The sequence below is a fragment of the Eulemur rufifrons genome, chromosome 5 (assembly GCF_041146395.1).
Source record: "Eulemur rufifrons isolate Redbay chromosome 5, OSU_ERuf_1, whole genome shotgun sequence".
Taxonomy (NCBI): Eukaryota; Metazoa; Chordata; class Mammalia; order Primates; family Lemuridae; genus Eulemur; species Eulemur rufifrons.
Genome location: NC_090987.1, coordinates 19,968,208 through 19,995,157, shown reverse-complemented (window position 1 = coordinate 19,995,157; position 26,950 = coordinate 19,968,208). Strand labels below are relative to the sequence as shown.

The following is a 26,950-nucleotide window of genomic DNA, read 5'->3' as shown; positions in this document are numbered from 1 at the left end:
TTGTTATTTTAAAGTATTTGCTAAGTCAGTGATCACGGCGACTATATAGAACATAACCACAGTAACAAGAATCAACTGTACTGTGAACAGCTATGTGCCAAAAAATTAGATAACTAAGATGAACAGGAAAAATTTCTAGAAAGATACATACTACTAAAACTGACTCAAGGAGAAACAGACAATCTGAATAGACCCAACAAGTGAAGAGATTAAAGTAGTAATCAAAAAACTACCCATAAAGAAAAGCTCAGACTGGTTTCACCAAGGAATTTTACCAAACATTTGAAGAATTAATACCAATTCTTCACAAACTCATCCTAGAAATAGAAGAAGAGAGATTATTTCCCAATTCATTTTATGAAGCCAGTTATCCTGACACCAAAACCAGACAAAGACATCACAAGAAATCTATAGACCAGTATCTCTTACGAATATGGGTGTAAAAACTCTTAACAAAATACTAGTAAACTGAATCCAGCAATGTATAAAAAGAATTATACACTATGACCAAGTGGGATTTATCCCAGGAATGCAAGGTTGGTTCAATATCTCAAAATCAATTAATACATCACATATCAATAGAATAAAAAACAAAAATTATATGATCATCTCTGTCAACACAGAAAAAACATTGGACAAAATCCAACACCCTTTCATGATAAAAATACTTAACAAACTAGGAATAGAAGGCAACTTCCTCAATCTGATAAAGGGAATCTATGAAAACCCCACAGCTATCATCATATTTAATATCAAAAGACTGTATGCTTTCCCCCTAACATCAGGAACAAGACAAAGATCTCCATTTCTCATCACTTCTATTCAACATAGGTGGTTCGAGCCAGGGCAATTAGGGAAGAAAAAGAAATAAAAAGAATCCATATTGGATTTCATTGTTTCCTAAGGGTGACATAAAACTCATTTATTCCAAGTAATATTTAATAAAATTTAATTGAATTAGAAGAACAGCTTTGTGATATCTGTCAAATGTTATCTGAAACCTATTCTGTTCTCTTCTAACCATAAAGGCCCAGCCCCAAATACTTATCCATTAAACACTTAACACCCTTACCAGGAAAATGTATTTTGGTCTGACAGAAAACTTAATGCAAGAAATATTGCCTTTAGGAACAGAGGCACAAACACAATGAAACTGATACTATTTAATATTTACAGTGACTTTTTTGGTAAAGTTTGAGAGAACCTATGCTGGGGGAAAAACAGAAGGATTTTAGAGGGGAAAAAGCTCCTTATAAAATAAATTCTAGGAAAAACAAAACCCAGAAGTATCCAACTTCTATTTGATCTGTTCTAATGCCTTCTTAGGTCAGAGGTAAAATTTCCCCCCTAAAAAAGTGGAAAAAAAAAAAAAGATGATTTAATATCAAGAATTCTTCATGAAAATATTTTAGATTTGACAGACACAATTGCAAAAGAAAAAATGTCACTGCTTTTTCTGGATATGAAGATAAACAATGGCAAGATGGACAGAATCAAATTCAAATTCTAGGCCTAGTGATTGTGTGTCCACTGTCATTCTCTGTCCTTTAGCAATGATTACATCATTGACATCTTTTAAAATATACATATATAATCTCCTCCATTAGATTATAACCTCCTTTTTGTCCACTTTGGGTACTCTATCACCTAAAATAGCCTCTGACTAGGCACCCAATAAATGTTGGTATACTTCGAAGGAATTCCAAGCTTTCCCTTACCCGTGTATAAATGACCTACTTTGTACACCACACGTAGCAAGATAGAGGATAAGCAAGCTTATTTCCTACAACAAATACTGACCAAGCTCCTACAATGTGTAAGAAATTATAAAAGGTGTGTTGTATTGCTTGGGTTTGCTACCCTTCTTTGGTGGCACAAAGGGAAAACCACTCAACTTCATATAAGGCAAGGAAGTCAATCTGCAATTTAAGAAACATCAAAATGCACCTCAAGTCAGACACATATATAGTTCCCAGGATATATGTTGCTTTGAATTACACATGCCATTACCTCTAAATTAGGATTACTAAAATTACTGAATACCTGTAACAATTATTTAACTTGTTTGCCATTATGGTATGTTAAAGGAATTGTTTTTAGAAACTGATCAAAGAAAGCAACAGGTGTGAATACCTCCCTCTGCCCTACCAACCTGTGAGACATTGCCTACAACGACACTGTCAACAGTTTCAGGTGGGACTTTGCCAGCAGACAAGGCAGCTTTGGCAGCAAATTCGGCTAAGTCGGTAGCGGTGAAGTCTTTCAGGAGACCTCCATAAGCTCCAAAGGGCGTTCGCTTAGCAGCCACGATAAACACACCTGTTACAAGGAGAGATTGGTAAGCAATCACAGATTAGTCAGTGTCCCTAACTTGCTTTAAATAATCTTGCTGTGAAACTTTATTGTAAAGAACAATTAGATAACTGAAAATCTTTGTCATGTAATAGTACAAAGAATGGGTCAAAACCATGGAAGTAGAGCCTTAAATTATCAGTTTGGGCCCAGCGCAGTGTCTCACGCCTGTAATCCTAGTAGTCTGGGAGGCCAAGGCAGGAGGATTGCTTGAGCCCAGGAGTTTGAGGTTGCTGTGAGCTAGGCTGATACCATGGCACTCTAGCCCTAGGTGACAGAGACTATGTCTCAAAGAAAAAAAAAAAAAAGAGATCAGTTTGATCGATGCCTACATGTAGGTACCAAGAACTTCACTGCATGATATGATATACATCCATTCTGGTTAGGGGGTATTCTTGTTCTCTGATGCTTTACAATGCTGGAAACACTTTTTGAGAATTGAAATGCTTCTTTCTTCTATATGCTGGAGTATATTGCCTAGTATTAGAATCAAAGAATCTCCAGACTAGAAAGCTCCTTGAGGTTGTATGAGGTCAACCACTCAACATATAAGAAGTCCCTCTAGAAAATGCCTGACAAGAGGTTCTCTCTAACCTCTGCTAGAAAACTTTTAATAAGAAGTCATACTCTACTGCATGAAGCAGCATATCCATGAATGGACAACACAAACTAATGATTCTTCTTCACACTGAGCTGACTCTGCTTGCCAAATCTTCCACCCACCAATCCTGGTTCTATCCAAATGCATCTCAAGGCAGATAGAGATATAGTTTCTAGAATACATGCTGCTTTACATTTGAATTATATATGTCACTGTTTCTGGAGTCACAGGATGACACAAATTACAAATTTCAAATATTATGAGCTATTTATCTTTTACCCTTCGAAAAATAGGTCACCTTTAGCTCCTCCAGTATCTGGAGTCAGCTAACCTATAAAATTCCCCAGACCTTACATTACAACTTTTACCCCAGGTAAGTAAAAAGCATTCTTTCAATAGTTCTCTATTTGACATTAATTCTGATTGCTGTCCTCTAAAGACACTCTCGTTTGTCAACATCTTATTAAAATGTGCCACCTAGAATATAACAAAATACCCTGCATTTTACATAACCACAAAGAATACAGGGGAATTATCTACATGTTAATACAAACTAAGACTACACATTTGTAGCATCACTATCAGTTAAATTAGTGTCTTTTACAAATAAATAAATATCACCCCTTCCCAATCACCTACTGCCATCTGCCAGAAAAAACTTGTAACTATATAAGTCTATAATGACTATGATGTGATACTAATTAGAGCTGTATAGTACAAAACGTGTACATTGGTAAGCAGCATCGGTTGTAGCAGTTTTATCAGACTGACATTCATTCATCACCTACTAAATACTAGACATTTTATCCTTTCCACACAATATATAATCTTCTCAACAACTTAGGCCGGGCGCGGTGGCTCACGCCTGTAATCCTAGCACTCTGGGAGGCCGAGGTGGGCGGATGGTTTGAGCTCAGGAGTTCGAGACCAGCCTGAGCAAGAGCGAGACCCCATCTCTACTAAAAATAGAAAGAAATTATATGGACAGCTAAAAATATATATAGAAAAAAAAAATTAGCCGGGCATGGTGGTGCATGCCTGTAGTCCCAGCTACTCGGGAGGCTGAGACAGGAGGATCGCTTGAGCTCAGGAGTTTGAGGTTGCTGTGAGCTAGGTTGACGCCACGGCACTCACTCTAGCCTGGGCAACAGAGTGAGACTCTGTCTCAAAAAAAAAAAAAAAAAAAAACAACTCAGGGTAAGTATTATAGTTAACATATAGGGGACACTTTGCATATACTAACTTTATTCTCCCTGAAACAATCTGAGCTCACAATTCCACATCTTCTCAGGAAATTGTGGGGCTTTTAGCAATGGGTCTGTGCTATGATATTGACCCATAACAGACTACTCAAGCATTATGCACTATTGGTACCTAAGTCCAATCCTCCAGTTTATGTCAATGATTTCTTTCCATGGAACAAACTAAAACCTAGCCTAAAAAAATCTCAGCTTCTCTTTTCATTCCTACTTTTAAGAAATTTACAATCTAAAGGAATGTTAGGAGCAACATATATACCTATAATTTACAACAGATTTACAGATATAATATTCAGATATTTCCAAAAGGCCATAAATATTAGTTTGGTGCAATACAAATGTTTTGCTCTGGTAGATGGGTTATTCTGTGCCACTATGCCTTCCTGAATCTCTGCAAGTATCCTCTAATCCTCCTTACTAATTTCATTAGTTCTGCTTCTGGTCATAGCCTACTATGTCCCTATCTGAACAACCCTCCAGCAGATAACAATGAAAAACTCCAGACAATACATAAGAACAACTACCTGAAGGTCCTGGAAATGAGCAAAACTAGATAGATAAGGAGAAGAGTTGACACTTGGAAGAAGAGAACAGTGTTATAGGAGGAGTTTCCAATTTATTTATACCATCTAACTTAATGGCTAGCATTGTCCATGCTGCACAGAATGGCTACAATTCAGAAACTCACAGTCTTATTGGCTTTAAGAATCAGAGAATAAAGTTCATGGCAACCATAGCCACCAGAAAGTGAGGGAGAATCTGGGAAAGAGGAGCAGCACAGAGGAAGAGTCCAAATTTACATATAAACTCTGCCCAAATATCATAGCTGACCCCTTAACCATTCATGTGTGGGTCAGACTACAACCACCTAAGCCAAGGCTAAAAAAAAAAAAAAAAAAAAATTAGATTTGAGCTGCTGCCGACTATTAACGGAGACTTTTTTTAGTGTGAGTTCAGCAACTAAACCTGTCAACAAAAAGTAAATAAATAGCCAACAATCAATTAAGTCAATACTCTTTGGAGGAATGTAACAGAATATCTGCAATGTCCACGATACAATTCAAAATTAATCCACATATGAGGAAACAGAAAAATATGACTCATTTTCAAGAAAGAAGATAATCAACAGAGATCAACCCTAAGAAGACCCAGATGCTGGAATTAACAAACAAGGATTTTAAAACAGCTGTCTACCATAACTATGCTCAAGGATATAAGGGAAGATATGCTCAAATAAAGACAGGACATCTCACCAAAGAAATACATATTACATAAAAACCAAATGGAAATTCTAAAACTGAAAAATACCTGAAATAAAAAATTCACTGGATGGGCTTAACAGAAGAATGGAAATGAAAGAAGAAAAATTTAGTGACTTTGAAGATAGATAAGTAGAAATTATCCAATCCAACAACAACAACAAAAAAGAAATTATCCAATCAGAAGAAAGAGAGAAAAAGAGATTGATAAACAAAACAAAAACAAAAACAAAAACAAAGCATGGGCTGAACCTCAAAGTCTGACAAAGGAGCAAAGACAGTTCACTGGAGAAGGAATGATTTTTTCAACAAGTGGTGCTGGAACAATTGGACATCTACATACAAAAAAAAAAAAAAAAGAATCTAGACATAGACTATATGCCTTTCACAAAAATTAACTCAAAATGGATCATAGACTTAAATATAAAATGTAAAACCATAAAATTCCTAGCATATAACACAGGAAGAAATCTATGTGACTTTCAGTTTGGTATTAATATAACACCAAAAGCAGGATCCATGAAAGAAAAAATTATGCAGTTGGACTTCATTAAAATTAAAAACTTCTGCTCTGCAAAAGATGCCGTTAAGAGAATGAAAAGACAAGCCACAGACTGGAGAATATATTTGCAAAATACTTAACTGATAAAGGACTTGTATCTAAAACAGCTTTTAAATCTCAACAATAAGGAAACTCAGTTAAAAAAATGGACAAAATATATGAACGCATGTCACCAACGCATGACACCATATACAGATGTCAAATAAGCCTATGAAAAGATGTTCAACATCATACATCATTAGGAAATTGCAAATTAAAAGAACAATGAGATACCATGACACAACTATTAGAACGGCTAAAATCCAAAACACTGACAACACCAAATGCTGGTGAAGATGTGTAGCAATAGAAATTCATTCATTACTGATGGTAATGTAAAACAGTATAGCCAACTTAGAAGATAGTTGGACAGTTTCCTACAAAACTAAACACACTTTAACCATATGATCCAGCACCCGCACTCTTTTGTATTTACCCAAATGATGTAAAAACTTATATCTACACAAAACCTGCACATGAATGTTTATTCATAACTGCCAACACTTGGAAGCAACCAGATGTCCTTTAATAGGTGAATGGATAAACAAACTGTGGTACATCTATACAATGGAATATTATTTAGCAATAAAAAGAAGAAATCTTAAATGCATTATGCTAAGTGAAAGAAGGCAGTCAAGAAAGGCCACATACTGTATAATTTCAACTATACAGTATCTGGAAAAAGCAAAGATATGGAGAGTACTGTATTGCCAAAGATCAGCGCTTGTCTGGGGTTCAGAGGCCGGGATGAATAAGTGGAACACAGAGATGTTTAGGGCAGTGAATTTATTCTGCTTGACACTATTATAGTGACACTTGTCATTTATACATTTGTTGAAACCCATAGAACTGTACAACACAATGAATGAACTTTAATGCAAACTGTGAACTTTAGTTAATAGTAATATGTCAGTATTAACTCACAAATTGTAACAAATGTACCACACTAATGTGAGATGTTAGTAATAGGGGAAATCGGTGGGGTGAGGGGGCACATGGTAACATTCTATACTTTTTGCTCAATTTTTCTGTAAATCTAAAACTGCTCAAAAAAGTTCATTAATTTAAAAAAAAGTCAGATAGAACAAAAAACATGGACAGAACCTCAAGGACTAACAACAGTTATGGTGTCATAGGAGAGGAGAAAATGGATAGAAAAAATATTTGAAGAAATAAAAAAAGAAAAAATTCTAAATTTGATGAAAGATACTGTAAGGTTTCTTTGAAGTGGCCAGTGCCAGAGAAAGAAAGACGAGCAGAGTTGAAAGGGGTAAGTAAAGAGGCTTTATTGGGGCGCTCCTGGGTGGGGGTAACAAGTCCCTGAGAGAGGGACCCGGGCAAGCCTCACGGGACCCACGGGACCCAGAGAAGCCGCGCCGCCCAGAAGTCTGAGTGGGTTTATATAGGTTTTTAGGGCTGGGGGATGGGAGTTTCTTCTGCCAGGAGATGTCGGTGTGAGGAGTGAGGAATTTCTTTGTTTCAGCTTTGGGGCAGGTATTGAGGGACAGGAGGAGCCGCCTCTTTTTTCATTAGGGAAGGGAGGGGTGCCTGCCACCAGCCTTACAGATACATATTTACAGATTCAAGCTTAGTAAACTTCAACTCTAATAAATACAGAACACATAACCCCCTCCACCGAACTTTGGCACATCATTGTCAAACTTCTGAAATCCAAAGATAACAAAAATCTTAAAAGCATCCAGAAAAAAGGATATATTACATATAGAAATGATTTCAATGACCACTGACTTCTCCTCAGAAACAAAAGAGGCTAATTTGTTTCTCCACCAAGTTCCCTTCATTAAGTTTCTCCTCCCTATCTCATAATTTAAGAAAACATTTGTGAGGGGCAGTGATAATAGTGAAATATGTGACATCTATAAAAGAAAGAGTGCGTATGGGAAAATAAAAATAGGAACTTCCCCTTTATCTATATCACTTCTCCTTACTTGATGCTCCCAGACTATAAAGATCAGCATGAGTAAGGCCTTACCAAACTAATACAATTATTTTGAATAGGGAAAATACTATAAAATACATTTTTTAAAATAATCTGGGATGTGCAGATACAAAGACTAGAAAATTTAAAGGGTTTTCTTCCTGAAAATTTCATAAACTAGATACCATGTCAACATTTACTTGATTTGATGTCAATTTTATGTAGATATTAAGAGGTCTAAAATTTACCAATCTTTGACATTGAACTAAACTCTTGTTTATATATAGGCTCTGAAAATTCAGAGGCTAATGATTTCCAAAAACTGAAAGACAGTGAAGAGACACATTGATCCAAATTGTAGTGAGTCAGAAGCAACAAGAAGGTGCTGATTTGCCAGAAGAGGAAAAACAACACTAGAAGAGAGATAGGAACTCTGCCCACCTTTCTGTCACATGGTTTCGTAAATATTTACTCATTTAGTTAGAGCAGCAGTCCCCAACCTTTTTGGCACCAGAGACTGGTATCTTGGAAGATAGTTTTTCCACAGATGAGGGGTACAGGATTGGGGGTGGGGGTTGGTTTTGAGATGATTCAAGAGGAACCTAGATGCCCCCTTTTTAGTTTTCAGTAGGGTTCCAGCCCCTATGAGAATCTAATGCCACCCTGATCTGACAGGAGGCGGAGAGATGGGGAGCATCTTTAAGTACAGATAAAGCTTCCCTGGCTCACCACTCCCCTCCTGCTGTGTGGGATGGACCACAGAATTAGAGCAACTACAGACAGTAGGCAGGTACACGTGCTGTGGCACCCATTTCTGTTTCAGGATTAAGGTATTGTTAGCAGCCCTGCCTACTTGCCCTGAAGGGATAAATGAATATGGCCAACAAAGCTAACAAGCAGCAGGAGAACTAATCTTTGTTCTGTCAAAACCTCTTGCCAAACACTGGGATGGGGGCCAGTAAAAACCTGAACAATTGTTCCTTCTTATTGACTGAAATCTGGTAAGTTAATGATAATCTTTACCAAAGTTAATTCAAATGTGTCCTCTTCTCTACAATGATCAGGCACATGTCCTCCTTTCTTACCACCAGTCCTGTAAACCTTGGTATGCTACTTAAGAGAAGTACATATCTTTAAAGAGTCTAACTAGCTTATAACATCACTATCTGAAGCTCAAGCCACTTTACCTCTCTGGACATTAGTGTCTTTACATGTAAAATAGAGAAATGGGAAAAAATATGATCACCAGTTCTAACGCTAGAGTAAACTATATCACAAATTTATAAATTTTATACTTCATTAATACAGGTGTTGGTGTAGTTTTTTTTCCTTATCAGGTTTATAGTTTTCATCAAATTTTTAAAAGGCTTCTGTATTAGAAGGGTAAGAACCACTGATAAAATATTAAAATGAGAGCAATAAAATTATTTCCTTTTTAAAAAGATAGCTCATTACCATGTAGCTTTTAAATGAAGTGGGTTTTCTGAATGTCTCATCTAAAAAAAAATTCAACATGCTGCTTTAATAAATAAATGCAGTAAGTTCAGAGTTGGGAAGGGCACTGGCAAATGAAACCCGTGTTGCAGGAAACTGGATACTCTGCATTTTGTTCCAGAATACCTATTTTCCACTTGAATTATTCACATGCCATTTTGGCTCTTCTGACTTCCAGATCCCTCTAACCAACACCTAGCTGACATCGCCACCTGGGTGCTTCACAGGCATCAAAAAGTTCTTTGCCTAAAACTGAATCCTCAATCTTCCTCTCCAAACCTATTCCTCCCCCAGTTTTCCTCACTCCGTAAGTGGTATCACCATGAACGTAGTTCCTTAAACCAGAAACCTTTAGTCATTCGTGACACTTCCCTCTCAATACCCACCACGTTCTATCAAATCCACCTTCAAAGGTATCTCAGAAATCATGTCTCCCCCTTTTTTCCCCCGGACTCTATGGCCCTCACAGGGCCAAAGCCATTATTTGCTGTTGCCTGGACCTCTACAAAAATCCTTAAAAGGTCTCCCCATTATTAAATAGTCCCCATAGCCTTAGGAAATCGGGCAGAGTGGAAATCAGATCCTGTCATTCCCCTGCTTTAAATCCTTGTATTGTTTTCCACTGAACTTAGAATAAAACCCCACAGGGCCTTGGAGCACCCAAATGCTTGGTTCTTTGATCCCACCAGGCTTTTTCCTGTTTCAGGGTCTTGATCTGTGTTCTACCTGAATGTTCTTCAACAGACACTCATCCTTAAATTAAAATTCCATTGACTGTGACCGTTCACTATGAAAAGGGACTTTGCATAGTTGTTTTAAACAAGGTAGTAACTCTAGAACTTAAGTACTGAATGCACTTTCCGGCAGTCGTTCAAATTTAAGGAATACAGGAGAAAATAGAGTAAGGCAGATGTTCAAACGGAACTCCACGTATCATTTGTGGAGGTCAGGCTGGTCGGGCGGAAATTCCCTGGCGACGCTGAGGGAACTTACTCAAGTTCTCCCCGCAAGCCCTGCCCACCAGCCACCGCGAACTAAGGGGCCCGGCTCCTGCACGCAGCTGCTCTGCGTGCCCCGTGCTCACGGCATCGCCCCACTTTGCCTAATAGCTGGGCTCGAACTACTGGGCGAAGCAGGGAAGCATCTCCAAGGTCAGAAGCAGGCAAACCTTGCTCTCTGCAGAAAAGTGCACCGAAATCGCGGTCGGTAGCGCCTTGCAAGTAAGAGTTTTCTCCTTAACCCAAAGCTTCCTCTCGGGTTGGGTTTTTATCAAGTTCCCTCGAGAACCGATGAGACTGAATGAACGTGACCCCACGACCCCCAACTCTCCGCTGAGCCTGGAGGCGGAGGGCGGCCCGGGGAGGGTATGACCCCGAGAGGCGAGGAGGAGTGGGTCGCGCTCACCTCGGAGCAGGGCCATGGCGGGGGCTCGATGCTCAGGGCGCGTCTTTCTCGTCCCTGGTGTGCTGCGGGGGAGCGCGATGGCACCCAGACGTTAAGAGTGTGGGCGGCGCACCCGAGGCCACGCCCCTGCCCTTTGCCCCACTTCCCGAAGGCGGAGCGCCCCACGCCGCACTCGGCCCGCGGGCTCCTTCCGCCTGCCCCGGGACTTCTCAATCGCCCCATCCCGTAGGAACCAGAGGTGCCACCGCCCGCCGGGGAGACGGCCTGGGGGAGATGGAAGCGTGCCATGCGAGCGCACTTTCTACTGACGTCACAGTTTTTAGACTTCCCCTGTTTCCAAACCGAGAGAATTTGAACAGCCCGCATCCACCCTACCCCCGTCTCCTATAACCCCTGGCCCCCAGCAGGTAATAAGTGTTCCCCTTCATCCCCGCTTGCAGGTACTATAGAAAACACATCTAGACGCCTAGACACCAAACACCTAAAGCCGCCGTCTTGAAGACGGGCGGCCGGAGTCACGGGCCGGAAGTCCGTGGGCGGGCACGGCGACGGCGCGGCGGATTGGCTGGGGCCGGCAGCCGCGCAGACCGCTGGGCGGAGGCTCTGCTCCCTTAGCCGGAAGCAGGAGCAGTTGCGATACCCAGCGGGGCGGAGGGATTGGAGAGGTTGGGGTCGGGCCGGGTGCAGCGAGTGAGGTAGGGTAGGGCGCTCTCAGGTCCTCCATTCAGCCCTTGGATGAGCCCGCAATATTTTCCTTATATGATCAGGTTCCATTGCTGCTTGCGCGGAGCCTGAGAGGATTATGAAAATGTGGCAGGCGAAGTGGGGCCAGGGGATCCGGGGCAGGGGATTGGGAGGGTAAGGGGCGAGGGTCAGCGGGTGAAGCTAGACAGGAGGGAGGTTTAGGGAGGCTTCAGCTGCTGTAACTGTGAACCCTGGCCGATGATGACGTGACCACTGCGCAATCTGAGTTCTGGGAACCAGGTGATGGAGTGTGTTCTGAGAACGGACTGAGGCTGGGCGAGCAGGAGGCGGCAGGGGCAGAGGAAATGGTTAAGGAGGCGGCCAACCTGCCTGGGGCTTGGATCCAGCGCTTGGCAATGGGTGGTGGGTGGCCTAGATGTTTTCTCTTGAGTCGTCAGCGAATGCCTGCCTCAGAATCCTGTTGTTCAAACGCTTTGGTGGCCTTCTCACAGTGTTTTTTTTTTTGAAAAAAATCCAGATTTTTATTATGAAAACTTTCAAACATACAGAAAGGCAGAAAAATTTGCACAGTGAACACTGGTATCAGTCACCTAACTCTATGATCGTTAACATGTTGCCATATTTGCTACATTATTTTTATGCACCTGTTCCTCTGTCAAACCATATTATTATTGTATGTATATCTTTTTTATTTCAGAGTATTATGGTGGTACAAACATTTTGATTTTGTGCAGTTTGAGTCAAAGTTATATGTGTGCCCATCACCAAGATAGTGTGCATTGTACCTACCCATTCGGTGTGAATTTACCTGTCCACTCCTCACCCATCCCACCTACTTGGTTTCCCTTGAGTTTTACTACTATATGTGCACATTGGTGTGGATCAGTTAGTTCCAATTTAATAGTGAGTACATGGGGTATTTGTTTTTCCATTATTGTGATACTTCGTTTAGAAGAATGGTCGCCAGTTCCATCCAGGTTGTTACAAAAGGTATTCATTTTTTTAATGGCTAAGTAGTACTTCATAGTATACATATACCACATTTTATTAATCCACTCATGTATTGATGGGCACTTGGGTTGATTCCACATTATTGGGACTGTGAATTGTGCTGCAGTAAACATTGGAGTGCATGTGTTTTTCTGATAAAATGATTTTTTTTTCCTCTGGGTAAATACCCAATAGTGGGATTGCTGGATCAAATGTTAGATCTACTTTTAGTTCTTTGAGGTATCTCCATACTATTTTCCATAGAGGTTGTACTAGTTCGCAGTCCCACCAACAGTGTATAAGTGTTCCCTTTTCTCCACATCCACACCAGCATCTGTTGTTTTGGGACTTTTTGATAAAAACCATTCTCACTGGAGTTAAGTGATATCTCGTTAGGGTTTTGATTTGCATATTTGCATTTCTCTGATGATTAGAGACTTTGAGTACTTTTTCATGTTTATTGGCAATTAGTCCATCTTCTTATGAAAAGCTTCTGTTCATGTCTTTTCCCCACTTTTTTATGATGTAGTTTGATTTTTTTGTTGCTGATTTGTTTGAGTTCTTTGTAGATTCTGGTTATCAGCCCTTTATAGGATGTATAGCATGCAAATATTTTCTCCCGTTCCGTAGGTTGTCTGTTCACTCTTTTGATTGTTTCCTTGCCTACACAGAAGCTTTTTAATTTTTTGCTAATTTTTATTGTTGCTGTGATTGCCTTTGGGGCCTTCTTCATAAATTCTTTGCCTAGGGCGATATCTAGAAGAGTTTTTCCAACATTTTCTTCTAGGATTCTTCTAGTTTCATGCATTAGGTTTAAGTCTGTTATCCATTGTGAATTAATTTTTGTGAATGGTAAGAGGTATGGTTCCTGTTTCAGTCTCCACATGTGGGTGTCCCAGTACTGAAATTGGAATTCCCAGTATTGAATAGGAATTTTTTTTTTTATTTCAGCATATTATCAGGGTACAAATGTTTAGGTTACATATATTGCCCTTGCCCCACCCGAGTCATAGCTTCAAGCACGTCCATCCCCCAGACGGTGCGCACCGCACCAATTAGGTGTGTGTATATACCCACCTCCTCCTCCCCCCTCCCATCTGCCCAACACGCGATGAATGTTATTACTATATGTGCACTTAAGTGTTGATCAGTTAAAACAAATTTGATGGTGAGAAAGGTGGTGCTTGTTTTTCCATTCTTGGGATCCTTAGTAGAATGGGTTCCAGCTCTATCCAGGATAATACAAGAGGTGCTAGATCACCATTGTTTTTTGTGGCTGAATAGAACTCCATGTTATACATATACCACATTTCATTAATCCACTCGTGTATTGATGGGCACCTGCGTTGTTTCCACATCTTTGCAATTGTGAATTGTGCTGCTATAAACATTCTAGTGCAGATAATCTTTTTTATAGGATGGCTTTTGTTCTTTTGGGTAGATGCCCAGTAATGGGATTGCTCGATCAAATGGTAGTTCTGCTTGTATCTCTTTGACATATCTCCATATTGCTTTCCACATAGGTTGTACTAGTTTGCAGTCCCACCAGCAGCATATGAGTGTTCCTGTCTCTCCGCAACCACATCAACATTTATTCTTTTGGGACTTTTTTGTAAAGGTCATTCTCACTGGAGATAAGTGATATCTCATTGTGGTTTTGATTTGTATTTCCCTGATGATTAGAGATGTTGAACATTTTTTCATATGTTTGTTGGCCATTAGTCTGTCTTCTTTTGAAAAGTTTCTGTTCATGTCCTTTGCCCACTTTTTGATAGGGTTGTTTGATTTTTACTTTCTGATTTTCCTCAGTTCTATATAGATTCTAGTTATCGACCCTTTATTGGATGTGTAACATGCGAATATTTTCTCCCATTCTGTAGGTTGTCTGTTTGCTCTTGTTATAGTTTCCTTGGCTGTGCAGAAGCCTTTTAATTTGATTGGGTCCCATTTATTTATTTTTGTTGCTGCTGTGATTGCCTTTGGGGTCTTCTTAATAAATTCTTTGCCTAGGCCAATGTCTCTAAGAGTTTTTCCAACATTTTCTTCTAGAATTCTTATAGTTTCATGCCTTAGGTTTAAGTCTATTATCCACTGTGAGTTGATTTTTGTGAGAGGTGAAAGGTCGGATCCTGTTTCAGTCTTCTACATGTGGCTATCCAGTTTTCCCAGCACCATGTATTGAATAGGGATTCTTTTCCCCAGTGTATGTTTTTGTCTACTTTGTCAAAGATTAGATGGCTATATGAGGATGGTTTTATATCTGGGTTCTCAGTTCTGTACCATTGGTCTATGTCTCTGTTCTTGCGCCAATACAATGCTGTTTTAGTTACTATAGCCTTTTAATATAGCTGGTAAATTGATGCCTCCCAATTTGTTCTTTTTGCTTAAGATTGCTTTTGCTATATGGGGTCTTCTCTGGTTCCGTATGAGTTGTAGAATTATTTTTTCTAGATCTGTGAAAAATGATGTTGGTATTTTAATAGGGATTGCATTGAATCTGTAGATCACTTTGGGTAGTATAGACATTTTAACAGGAATTCTATTTCTTCCTTATTGAGCCTAGGGAGGCTGTGTGTTTCTAAGAATTTGTCCATTTCCTCCACATTTTCCAGTTTATGTGCATAGAGGTTTTTATAGTATTCATAGATGATATCGTTAATCAAGCCAGAGGTATGTCAATTTTGTTTATTTTTTCAAAGAACCAACTTTTTGTTTTATTAATCTTCCGTATGATTTTTTTTATTAATTTCATTTAGTTCTGCTCTTATCTTTGTTATTTCATTTCTTCTGCTGGGTTTGGGGTCAGTTTGCTCATCCTTTTCCAGTTCGTTGAGATGATTCATTAAATTGTTTATTTGTGATCTTTGTATCTTTTGGATGTAGGCATTTATGGATATAAATCTATGTCCCACAGACTTTGATAACTTGTGTCTCCTTTGTCATTTAATGCAAGGAATCTTTTGATTTCCATCTTGATTTCCTCCTTAATGAAATAATTGTGCAGCAGAATGTTGTTTAGTTTCCATGACTTTGTGTAGAGATGAGAGTTTCTGTTGGAGTTGATTTCTAATTTTATTTCACTGTGGTCTGAGAAGATGCATGGTATAATTTCTATTTTTAAAAATTTTTTTGAGACATGCCTTGTGGCCTATGATATGGTCAGTCATAGAGAATGTCCCATGAGCTGATGAGAAAAACGTATATTCAGTGGGTTTTGGGTAGAATGTTCTGTAAATATCTGTCAGGCCCATTTGTTCTAGAGTTATGTTTAAGTCCATTGTTTCTTTGTTAATTTTCTGTTTGGAGGATCTGTCCTGTGCTGTCAGAGGGGTGTTGAAGTCTCCAGCTATTATGGTGTTGCTGTTTCTCATTTTGTTTAGACCAAGTAGGATTTGCTTTATGAATCTGGCTATACCTGAGTTAGGTGCATAAATATTTAGAATTCTTATGTCTTCTTGTTGAACTGTACCCTTCACCATTATATAGTGACCCTCTTAGTCTTTCATTACTTTTGTTGATTTGAAGACTAAGTTACCTGAAATCAAAACTGCCATGCCAGCTTTCTTTTGGCTTCCGTTTGCTTGAAATATTGTTTTGCATCCCTTCATCTTGAGTCTGAATGAGTCCTTATGGGTTAGATGTGTTTCCTGAAGAGAGCAGATACTTGGCTTGTGTATATTTATCCATTTGGCCAGCCTGTGTCTCTTTAATGGGCAGTTCAAGCCATTCACATTTATTCAGAGAATTGATAAATGGAGCAGATTTCAGTTCATCCTGTTGAGTTGAGCTTTGTTGCTTTGTTTTCTCTCTTGAGCCATCATGGTATCTGGCCTTTGACTTTTAGCTTTTGGGTGATTTTACTTTCATGAGTGTTTATTGTGTTGATCCATGTGTAACATGGTTTTGAGTACTTCCTGGAGGGCAGGTCTTGTCTTGTTGAATCTGAGAAGGTCTTTATTTCTCCTTTTTATACTAAACTTAGTTTGGCAGGGTACAAGATTCTAGGCTGGGCATTACTCTGTTTGAGAAGAGTGAGAATGTGTCCCCAGTCTCTTCTTGCTTGTAAGGTTTCAGTTGAGAAGTCTGCTGTTATTCAGATGAGTTTTCCTTTGTAGGTTACCTCCTTGTTTTGCCTTACAGCTCGTAGGAGGGCCTCCTTGGTGGTTATTTTGGTCAGTCTGATGATTGTGTGTCGTGGTGTCTTCCTGTTTGTGATGAATCTCCCAGGAGTCCTTTGAGCTTCTTGTTCTGGCTATCTAGATTTTTAGCAAGGCCTGGGAAATTTTCCTCTATTATATCTTCAAAGAGCTTACCCAACCCTTGTGTATTTTCTTCTTCACCCTCAGGGATCCGTATGATTCTTATGTTAGGCTTCTTCACATAATGCCACATTTCTTGTGGGCTTTGCTCTTTTTTCTTATTTCTCTGCTCTGTCCCTGTGACTGACTTATTTAGTTGAAAGGTGTTATCTTCAATCCCTGAGATTCTTTCTTCTGTTTGATCTACCCTGTTCTTGAGGCTTTCCACCGTGTTTTGTAATTCCTTGAATAAATCCTTCATTTCCAGGAGTTCAGTTTGATTTTTCTTTAATGTTTCAATTTCTTTAGTGAATTTTTCTTCTAAGTCCTGGATTTTTTTTTTTTTTTTGTGGTTTCTTTGTGTTGATTATCCATTTTTTCTTGCATACCATTGAGTTTTCTTAGAATCCATGTTTGAAATTCTTGTTCTGTCATTTTAGTGTTCTGAATTTGGTTGATGTCCATTGCTAGAGAGCTGGTGTTCCCCTTTGGGGTTGTGCTTTCCATTTGACTCTTCATACTTCTATTGTTCTTTTGCTGATTCTTTCCCATCTATATCAGCTGTTGCTTCTTATACACCCTGTTTAGTCTCTGAGTCAGTAGGTGGTGTTTGTGGGTGAGATTCAACCACACTCTGTATGATGAGTCAGTAGATGCAGTAAAAGGGTGTGCAGAATGACCTCCCTGTCAGTAGGTGGCGCTTGCTGGGAGAAGCAAGCTGCAGTGTTATTTTTGGGTCCTGTAACCAGCTCTTGTTCCTCTGGAGAGGCACTCTAGTGCCTCAGGTGGTGGGTGGGACCCTGGGACTTCCAGGTGTGCCTTTATTCTCCATCTCAGTGGGGAGTGAGTCTGGGCGGAGCTGGGTTGGGTGAGCCTGCCCTCAAGCTCCACAAACGCTGTTAGCAGGGGTCAGAAGGTCTATTCTCTGCTTCTGGGCAAAGCTGCTAGGGAGAGGCTGAAATGGGTCCACTCTGGGGGAAAGGCTATGTGTGGGGGTGTGGCTGTCTGAGACCTGCAGTCTTGAGCAGGCCTCGCTCCTTCCCCTTTCTCCTATCTGCAGTTTCTTCCAGGCCTCTGCCAGCAGGCAGGACCTGAAGCCAGTGGATCTCCCCTGGCTGAGATGGGGGCTGGGAGGTTCCCTACCCAGGATCGCAGACTGGGCTGGGCACACAGCCTTCCTGTGGAAGGAGGGTTGCCTCTCAAGTACACTGATCTGCTCCTGAAGGCACACATACCTCAGTAGGCTTGTTCACAAATTTCCCTTCTGTGCTCCTGGGCAATGTGATCGATACCTGAGTGTATGGGATCTCATCTGCCGGCCTGTGTCCTGGGCCCTGGAGATCAATCCCTGACCCTGCCAGGGAGGGGGTGCTGGTCTTAAGTCACCCACATGGTGCCCAAGCTGGATTGATGTCTCTCTGCCTCAGGATTTGCCCTGCTCTCCTGGAGTCCAGGCAGGCAGCGCCTAGGAGGGCTGGCGGGTAGGGAGCTCACAGTCTGAGTATCCCTTAGTCCACTGTAGGGCCCCAAAAGGAAAGTTCCCGCTCCCTGCAGATGCCTTGGGGTGGTGGCTACATTGTGTCTCTCGGCAGCCATGGGTAGGGAAGGGGAAGGGGAGAATGAAGCAATATGGCACCTGCCAATCGGCTTGGGTCTGTAGGCTGGGAGGTGCCCCGAGGAGGCTGGGAGCCTGGTGTCTTGTTCGCAAGATGCTCACAGCTCACTGGCGGCAGCTCTCTCCGGGCTGATGTTGGCAGGTTTCTCCAAGCGCTCAGGAGCCCACCAGCAGTCCGAGATGCAAGGGAGAGGAAATTTAACCACTCCACCTACCCTTATTGCTAGTCTCCAAGCCTCTCGGGGGCCTTTCTCCTTCCAATTCTCTGTAACTTTTTCCTGTGGAGTCTCCTGAAGTTACGGGCACCCTTCCTTCCGACCCTCGTCTGATCTATGTATGCCTGTTTATTTTGTTTCAATTTCTTCTAAAATCTGTCTTTCTTGCAGAGATAGGTCTGGCTAGCAGTTTTTCTCGTCCATCATGTTCCGACCAACCTTGAATAGGAATTCTTTTCCCTAGTGTATGTTTTTGTCTGCTTTGTCAAAGATTGGATGGCAATATGAGGATGGTTTTATATCAGGGTTCTCTGTTCTGATTCATAGGTCTATGTGTCTGTTTTTGTGCCAGTACCATGCTATTTTGGTTACTTCTTTTTTTTTTTTTTTTTTTTTTTGAGACAGAGTCTCACTCTGTTGCCCAGGCTAGAGTGAGTGCCGTGGCATCAGCCTAGCTCACAGCAACCTCAAACTCCTGAGCTCGAGCGATCCTCCTGTCTCAGCCTCCCGAGTAGCTGGGACTACAGGCATGCACCACCATGCCCAGCTAATTTTTTCTATGTATATTTTTAGCTGTCCATATAATTTCTTTCTATTTTTAGTAGAGATGGGGTCTCGCTCTTGCTCAGGCTGGTCTCGAACTCCTGAGCTCAAACGATCCGCCCACCTCGGCCTCCCAGAGTGCTAGGATTACAGGCGTGAGCCACCACGCCCGGCCTATTTTGGTTACTTCTTGTAGTATTAGCTTGAAGTCTGGTAAAGTGATGCCTCCCAGCCTCTTGCTAGGTTAACCAAAAGCAGAAAATAAAGGACTCTAATAAGCCCAATCAGAAATGAAAAAGGAGCAATCACAACTGATACCACAGAAATACAAAACATCATCTTGGAATACTATAAAAATCTCTATGCATGTAAACTTGAAAACATGGAGGAAATAGACAAATTCTTGGAAGCACACAGCTTCCTTAGGCTCAATCAGGAAGAAATAGAATTCCTGAACAGACTAATACCAAGTATTGAAATTGAAGTAGTAATAAAAAATCTTCCAACAACAAAAAAGTCCCAGACCAGATGGTTTCACACCTGAATTTTACCAGACCTTCAAAGAAGAACGGTACCTATACTGCAGAAATTATTCCATAACATCGAGAAGGAAGGAATGCTCCCCAACTTGTTCTATGTAGCCAATATCACCTTGGTATCAAAGCCAGGAAAAGACACAAGAAAAAAATTGTAGACCTATATCTCTTACTAATATAGATGCAAAAATTCTCAATAAGATCTTAGCAACCCGAATTCAGCTGCACATCAAAAAATAATCCACCATGACCAAGTGGGCTTCCTACCAGACATGCAAGCATGGTTCAACACCTGCAAATCTGTAAATGTAATTCACCATATAAATAGAAGCAAAAACGAAGTCCACGTGATCCTTTCAATAGATGCAGAAAAAACATTTGACAAAATCTAGCACTCTTTTATAATAAAAATGCTTAACAAAATAGGCATAGAAGGAACTTACCTCAAAATTATATAAGCCATATATGACAAACTCACAGCCAACATGATACCAAATGGGGAAAAATTGAAAACATTTCTACTTAGAACTGGAACCAGACAAGGTTGCCCACTATCACCACTTCTATTCAGCATAGTGCTGGAAATCCTAACCAGAGCAATCAGATGAGAAGGAAATCAATGGTATCCAAATGGGGAAAGAAGAGGGCAAACTATTACTCTTTGCTGACAATATGATCTTATATCTAGAAAACTCAAAAGATTCTGCCAAGAGACTCCTGGTATTGATAACAAGTTCAGTAAAGTTTCAGGTTACAAAATCAATGTACACAAATCAGTAACATTCATATACGCCAACAACAGTGAGTCTGAGAATCGAATCAAAGACTCAATGTCTTTCATAATAGCAACAAAGAAAATAAAATAGCTAGGAATATATTTAACTAAGGAGGTGAGAGACCTCTACAGGGAGAATTACAAAACACCGAGGAAGGAAATTGCAGAGGACATAAACAGATGGGAAAACATATCGTGCTCATGGGTCAGCAGAATCAACATTATTATTAATAAAATATCTATATTACCCAAAGTGATCTACAGATTCAATGCATTCCCCATTAAAATCCAATGCCATTTTTTGCAGATCTAGGAAAGATAGTTCTTCACATCGTATGGAACCTGAAAAGACCCCAAATAGCCAATGCAACCGTAAGCAATAAGAACATGTTATTTTAATTTGTTTTATTTTTATTATTTTAATGCAGACCTTAGTATACTATACCCTATGAACACTTTGACCTGCATTAGAGTTGAATATTCATTTACAGTTCTTTTTAATTTCCAAAATTAAAATTTCCATGTAGTCAAATGTACAAATCTTCAATTGAATGAGGTTCACAAATGCATACACTCTTGTATGAACTCTTCTATTCAGTTTGCTCTCCACATATTTAAGAAAAGTTAAATATCACAATTTCCCACTCAGTACCCTGCAAATCATCACCAGCAAGTCTTTCAAAATTTACTGTGTTTTCTCTAATTAGAAATGTCACCAATGAGTGGATCCTAAACCACTGAGTGAAAGGTTTACATGTATTAAAACATGCAAATTTACATCATCTCAAAGTATCAGGAAGAGGAAAAGGTACCTTTACAATGGAAAAATCTTGTGGGTATTACCCTAACGAAATGATCAAGCTTATTAACATCATTGATAATGGGACAAACTGACATCACGTACCCCCTTGCTACACTGAAAGTACAAGCTCACTTCTGTAGGATTTCTTCTGAAAATATCTGATCTGAATCTCATTATAAGGAAATGATAAGAAAAATCCAAATTGAGGGACATTCTGTAATAAACTGACCTGAACTCCTTAAAAATGTCAATGTTGTAAAAAACACTAAAGGCTGGGAATAGCATCAGATTAAAGGAGACTGGAGTGTAACAATTGAACCTAATGTGGTATCCTTAACTGAAACCTGGATTTAAAAATAAAAAACTGGCCGGGTGTGGTGGCTCACGCCTGTAATCCTAGCACTCTGGGAGGCCGAGGCGGGTGGATCGCTCGAGGTCAGGAGTTTGAGACCAGCCTGAGCAAGAGTGAGACCCCGTCTCTACTAAAAATAGAAAGAAATTATATGGACAACTAAAATATATATATATACAAAAAATGAGCCGGGCATGGTGGCACATGCCTGTAGTCCCAGCTACTCGGGAGGCTGAGACAGGAGGATCGCTTAAGCCCAGGAGTTTGAGGTTGCTGTGAGCTAGACTGACGCCACGGCACTCACTCTAGCCCGGGCAACAGAGTGAGACTCTGTCTCAAAAAAAAAAAAAATAAAAATAAAAATAAAAATAAAAAACTATGAAGGGCAATATTGGGACAATTGGGGAAATTTAAATATAAATTATATATGAGGTAGTAATATTGACATTAATTTTCATGGTTATGATAATTATCATTTTGTAGGAGACTGCTTTGTTTTTAGGAGATACAAACATTTAGGGGTGAAAAATCATGATGTCTGCAAGTAACTCTCAAAAGACTCAGAAATAAATGCATTTATATACAGTCATGCCTTATTTAACAATGGGGATGCATTCTGAGAAATGCATTATTAGGTGATTTCATTGTTGTGCAAACATCATTGAGTATACTTACAAAAACCTAGGTGGTATAGTCTACCACACACATAGGCTACATGGTACAGCCTTGCTTCTAGGTTACAAACCTGTACAGCAAGTTACTGTACTGAATAGTGTAGGCAAGTTTAACACAATGGTCACTGTGTATCTACACAAATCTTTTTTTTTTTTTTTTTTTTTTTTTTTTTGAGACAGTCTCACTCTTGCCCGGGCTAGAGTGAGTGCCGTGGCGTCAGCCTAGCTCACAGCAACCTCAAACTCTTGGGCTCAAGTGATCCTCCTGCCTCAGCCTCCTGAGTAGCTGGGACTACAAGCATGTGCCACCATGCCCGGCTAATTTTTTCTATATATATTTTAGCTGTCCATATAATTTCTCTCTATTTTTAGTAGAGACAGGGGTCTCGCTCTTGCTCAGGCTGGTCTCGAACTCCTGACCTCAAGCGATCCTCCTGCCTCGGCCTCCCAGAGTGCTAGGATTACAGGCGTGAGCCACCGCGCCCGGCCTCCCACAAATCTAAACATAAAGAAGGCACAATAAAAGTATAATCTTATGGAACCACCATCATATATACAGTCTGTCATTGACAGAAACACGTTATGCAACGTGCAATGCGTGACTGTACACTAGCAGAGAAAGAAAGCAGATTTGGCAAAATGTTATCAATTGAGGAATTCAAACGAAGAGTATACAGTACTTTTTTTTTTTTTAATAGATGGGGGTCTCACTGTGTTGCCCTGGCTGGCCTCAAATTCATGGGCTCAAGCAATCCTGCCTCAGCTGGGACCGCAGGTGTGCATCATATTGTTCCATTTTTACAACTTTTCTGTATTAACTTTTTCAAAGTGATGGTTGGGAGGAAAAGTGTCTTTCAGGTAAGCTACAAAATTGATCGAAACAAATTATTCTGTAAAATAGTCATTTTCTTGTTTATGTAACTATTTAAGCAGGTATGTGTATATTAAAATGAGTTATTTTATACTTTTTTTTGGTCTAGACGAAGAACCTCTAATGAGATGTAAAGTTGTTCTACTTTTAGACATTTAGCTTTTAGTATTTTTAGAAATGCAATATTATCATTTCTTTCTGTACTTACTTTTGGGGAACAAGAAGAAAGGCAAAATGTTAGAATAAGACTGGCGCTCAGTGAATCTCCTATTGTAGATCTGTAAATTCTAGTGTTAATGTTTTATCAGGTTTTCAGAAATATCCAGCCTCAGCCCCATCCTCCACATTTTCTGGGTAATTTTTCTGTGTTTACACAGTTTCCCTTGCCTTCTATAACACTCAAAATTGATGGTAGCTTAAGCAGCAGTGACTTTAGAAGTTTTAGTAATGAAAACTGGGGAAAGTTGATGAAGTCAGTAGGGGCCAGGACAATCTTTTAAAATGAGGATATGAATTTGAGTGAAACAAGTGAATTTGCTATTCTTAGTAGCTTGGAAAGTTATATGTGTGCTTACTGTTTTTTTTTTTTTTTTTTTTTTTGAGACACAGTCTCACTCTGTTCCCTGGGCTAGAGTGTTGTGGCGTCAGCCTAGCTCACAGCAACCTCAAACTCCTGGGCTCAAGAGATCCTCCTGCCTCAGCCTCCCAAGTAGCTGGGACTACAGGCATGCGCCACCATGCCTGGCTAATTTTTTGTATATATTTTAGTTGTTTGGCTAATTTCTTTCTATTTTTAGTAGAGACAGGGTCTCGCTCTTGCTCAAGCTGGTCTCAAACTCCTGAGCTCAAACGATCCACCCGCCTCGGCCTCCCAGAGTGTTAGGATTACAGGCGTGAGCCACCGCGCCTGGCCACGTGTTTATTGTTTATTGAACTGCTTTGGTAAACACGTCAATATTTGTTAATTAAAAGGCTAATATTTATTAGCTTGGTTGTGATTTTGTCCATGTAACAAATACCTAATCTTGAGAAAATTCAAGTTGCCAAACCAGAACATCAAGTGAACAAAACGAAATGTAGACAGAAGGTAATGGAGACACTGATTTGCCAAACTCCCTCATTTTAAGTTTACCCTAAGTCTTGGTGTGTTCCCAGTAGCCTTATTGTCTGAAACTTAGGTGAAAGATATTTACAGTGTCTATATTCTTAGCAAACCTTAGTTAGAATTTCAGTTAGTAATGTAACCATAGGCAAAGGCTCCTTGGGTCTAAGTTTACTCTGCAAAATACTAATATTGGTGGCAGGAGACAACACTGTAGCCAGACATCTCCAGAAACTCGCCTAGAGTTGAACAAGCTGGGTTTCATGTTTCTTGCAACAAGGGAGACTGCGCAGCATGGGTGTGCCTCAGGGGACTGTGGGACATCTCATTAAGAGGGTGTTGGGATTTGGGCTTTGGTTAGGTGATTTGGAGAGGGTCCAAAGAAGCAAGAGTACTGCATTGGGTACAGCCAGGACGTAGGGGCAAGAGGCTGACTGGATATCTTAATATCATCTTATCTCGAAAGAGGGAAGATGAGAGCGACGCTAAAGGTGCACCTGGTAAGGAAGCCACAGCCCTTCTATTAATATTACCTGGGAGAGGGGATGTTTGGTACTGTGTGGTTCACACGGTAATCTTGTTTTTGTCTCCACCTAGACAAAATTATGACATGGTCTTGTTTCGTCTCACTTCCTCACAGTGACAGAATGACATTGTACATTTTGTAAGACTGTTCATGTGCAAACGAACATGGCCCAGCAGGCAGCAGCAGGCCAGGTTCTCACACCACCTGGGCCTAGTTCTGAGTGTCAGCCAGTCCTGATGTCAGGCTGCTTTTGTCTGTCTGAGCTGTTACTAGGCAAGTGTGTCTTCTATGAGACCTGGCTCTTTCCAGACATGCTTTTCCTGTTGAGGCTTTGGAGACAGGCCCAGACCTCTCTGAGTATGAGGGGGGAGGCTTTCCTCAGGTGAGGGTCATCTTTGGTCAGCCCGCTCAGAAAACAGGTGACTCTGACCTTAGATTGGAGCTGGGTTCATGAGGCAACTTTTCACTAAACAGCATACAGCAGGTCCTCAGATAACACTGTTTCACTCAATGTTGTTTCATGATAAAGTTGAGGGGGAAAATCACTTCCTAGCCAGGGCCACTCACTGTCTGTGTGGATTTTGGCACCTTCTCCCTGGATGTGTGGGTTTTCTCCAGGTCCTCCGGTTTCCTCCCACGTCCCAAAGCTGTGCACTGTAGGGGCTGGGCGTAGAAGAAAGGATGGATGGATGGATGGATGGAAAGGATGTGAGCAGGTGAATGAAGGGTCAGGCGAAAACACCTGCCCGAAGCTGCTTGTTTGCTGTGTAAAGCTGACCTGTATGGAAGTCGTTGAAGAAATTAACAAACGGCCCGACCCTTTGCACGTGTCCTTGGAAATAGAAATAGGGAGGAACTTAGCTGAGGAGGCCATTTTCTCCTTTAGGTTTTGGTCTCCCATTCTCTCTAAACACTATGTGTTTTGCGTAGTTATTCATTCCTTCGCTACCGAGCTCAGGAGTGAAAAAGCAGCCGCAATGAGTGGTGACCTCGACGACGTGATTCAGGAATCCGCGTGTCCAGTGAGTGTTTTCGTCCTCCAGACTGCAAGGGGACTCATCCTGGTAAGCGACAGTGCCACTCCCACCCTCCCCCGCTGCTTTGGGAAAGGGACCGACGCGTGTAGTTCAGAAGGGGATTTTCAATATGGGGCAGTATCTGACAAAAAATCAGCAAATTTATCTGCGCACTTTGCAACAACTCTTAAAAGCTGCCTGGTGTTGTGTCGAACCAAAAGCTTTGCAACAACTCTTTTGCGCAGTAAGCCAGCCTTGCCCCTGGCTCCCAGATGAGGGCATGTTAGATTTAGAGCTCTGGGAACAAGTAGAGAAGACTTTTAAGAAGACTCTTAGCCAGGGGGTTCCAGTGTCTCTTGCTGTGTTAACTACATGGAGTCTGGTGTGAACAGCACTGACTCCCTTGCATATTCCTGCGGAGTCTAATCCATTGGAACCCACTCCTCCTCCTCCTCTGCTCTGCTCTGCTGGAGCAGCCGGTGTCCCCTGCCAGGAAGGAACAAGCGTCCCTTGCTACAAAATTCCCAAATCCTGAGCCATTCTCTCCACCATCGCCTTCTGTGGCTCCTCAGGAAGAGCAGCTACCTCCTCCTCTTCCTCCCCCTCTCAAAGGGGATCTCTATTTCTCCCCTGGTAAACCACCCGCTTTTCAACAGTGCCGACGAGAGGGCCAAACTCCAGGAGAGACCTGCATTTCTCTGGCTGTTGCCGGACAGCATGGCGATCCTATGCACCATGATGCAGTCCTTTCCAGGCCTATAAAGAGTTAAGAGTGTTAAGGATTATGGTCTCCAAAGTCCTTTTACCGTTGGCATAGTTCAGGCTATAGCGGATGGCTACGTGATGGTCCCCTGGGACTAGAAGACCATGGTTAAGGCCGCAGTCACCCCGGCCCAGTACAGTGTTTTTGTGTTAGAATATAAGGAGGCTTGCATGGCACAAGCTGTGGAAAACCTGGGGAACCTAATCCCTATTGGAGTAGAAATGCTTTTAGGGGAAGGCCAGTATACCGCACATGATC

General features: G+C 40.9%; 1 protein-coding gene, 1 long non-coding RNA gene and 2 other non-coding genes across 5 annotated transcripts in view; 3 read left to right on the top strand and 1 right to left on the bottom strand.

Moving 5' to 3' along the window:
• ACAA2 (acetyl-CoA acyltransferase 2) overlaps window positions 1–11,013 on the bottom strand; it is a 28,988-nt gene extending 17,975 nt beyond the window's left edge. Inside the window, exons 1-2 of the mRNA XM_069468429.1 lie at window positions 10,910–11,013; window positions 2,153–2,319 (exon numbers count right to left, since the gene is read on the bottom strand). Coding sequence (XP_069324530.1) covers window positions 2,153–2,319; window positions 10,910–10,925 — 183 coding nt within the window. The 5' untranslated portion in view covers window positions 10,926–11,013. The remainder of the gene's footprint in view (window positions 1–2,152; window positions 2,320–10,909) is intronic.
• Window positions 11,014–11,617: 604 nt separating this feature from the next.
• On the top strand, window positions 11,618–11,752 carry LOC138383554 (small Cajal body-specific RNA 17). The gene has a single exon (XR_011233619.1). It is a non-coding gene; the product is annotated as a small Cajal body-specific RNA 17 (non-coding RNA).
• A 93-nt stretch (window positions 11,753–11,845) lies between these two features.
• LOC138383549 (small Cajal body-specific RNA 18) lies at window positions 11,846–11,928 on the top strand. The gene has a single exon (XR_011233615.1). It is a non-coding gene; the product is annotated as a small Cajal body-specific RNA 18 (non-coding RNA).
• Window positions 11,929–21,300: 9,372 nt separating this feature from the next.
• Window positions 21,301–25,973, top strand: LOC138383455 (uncharacterized). Of its 2 annotated transcripts, none has more exons than XR_011233592.1 (3): window positions 21,301–21,418; window positions 23,113–23,189; window positions 25,844–25,973. It is a non-coding gene; the product is annotated as an uncharacterized lncRNA (long non-coding RNA). The 2 variants fall into 2 exon arrangements; XR_011233591.1 differs by having other exon boundaries at window positions 23,113–23,272.
• The last annotated feature ends 977 nt before the right edge of the window (window positions 25,974–26,950 follow it).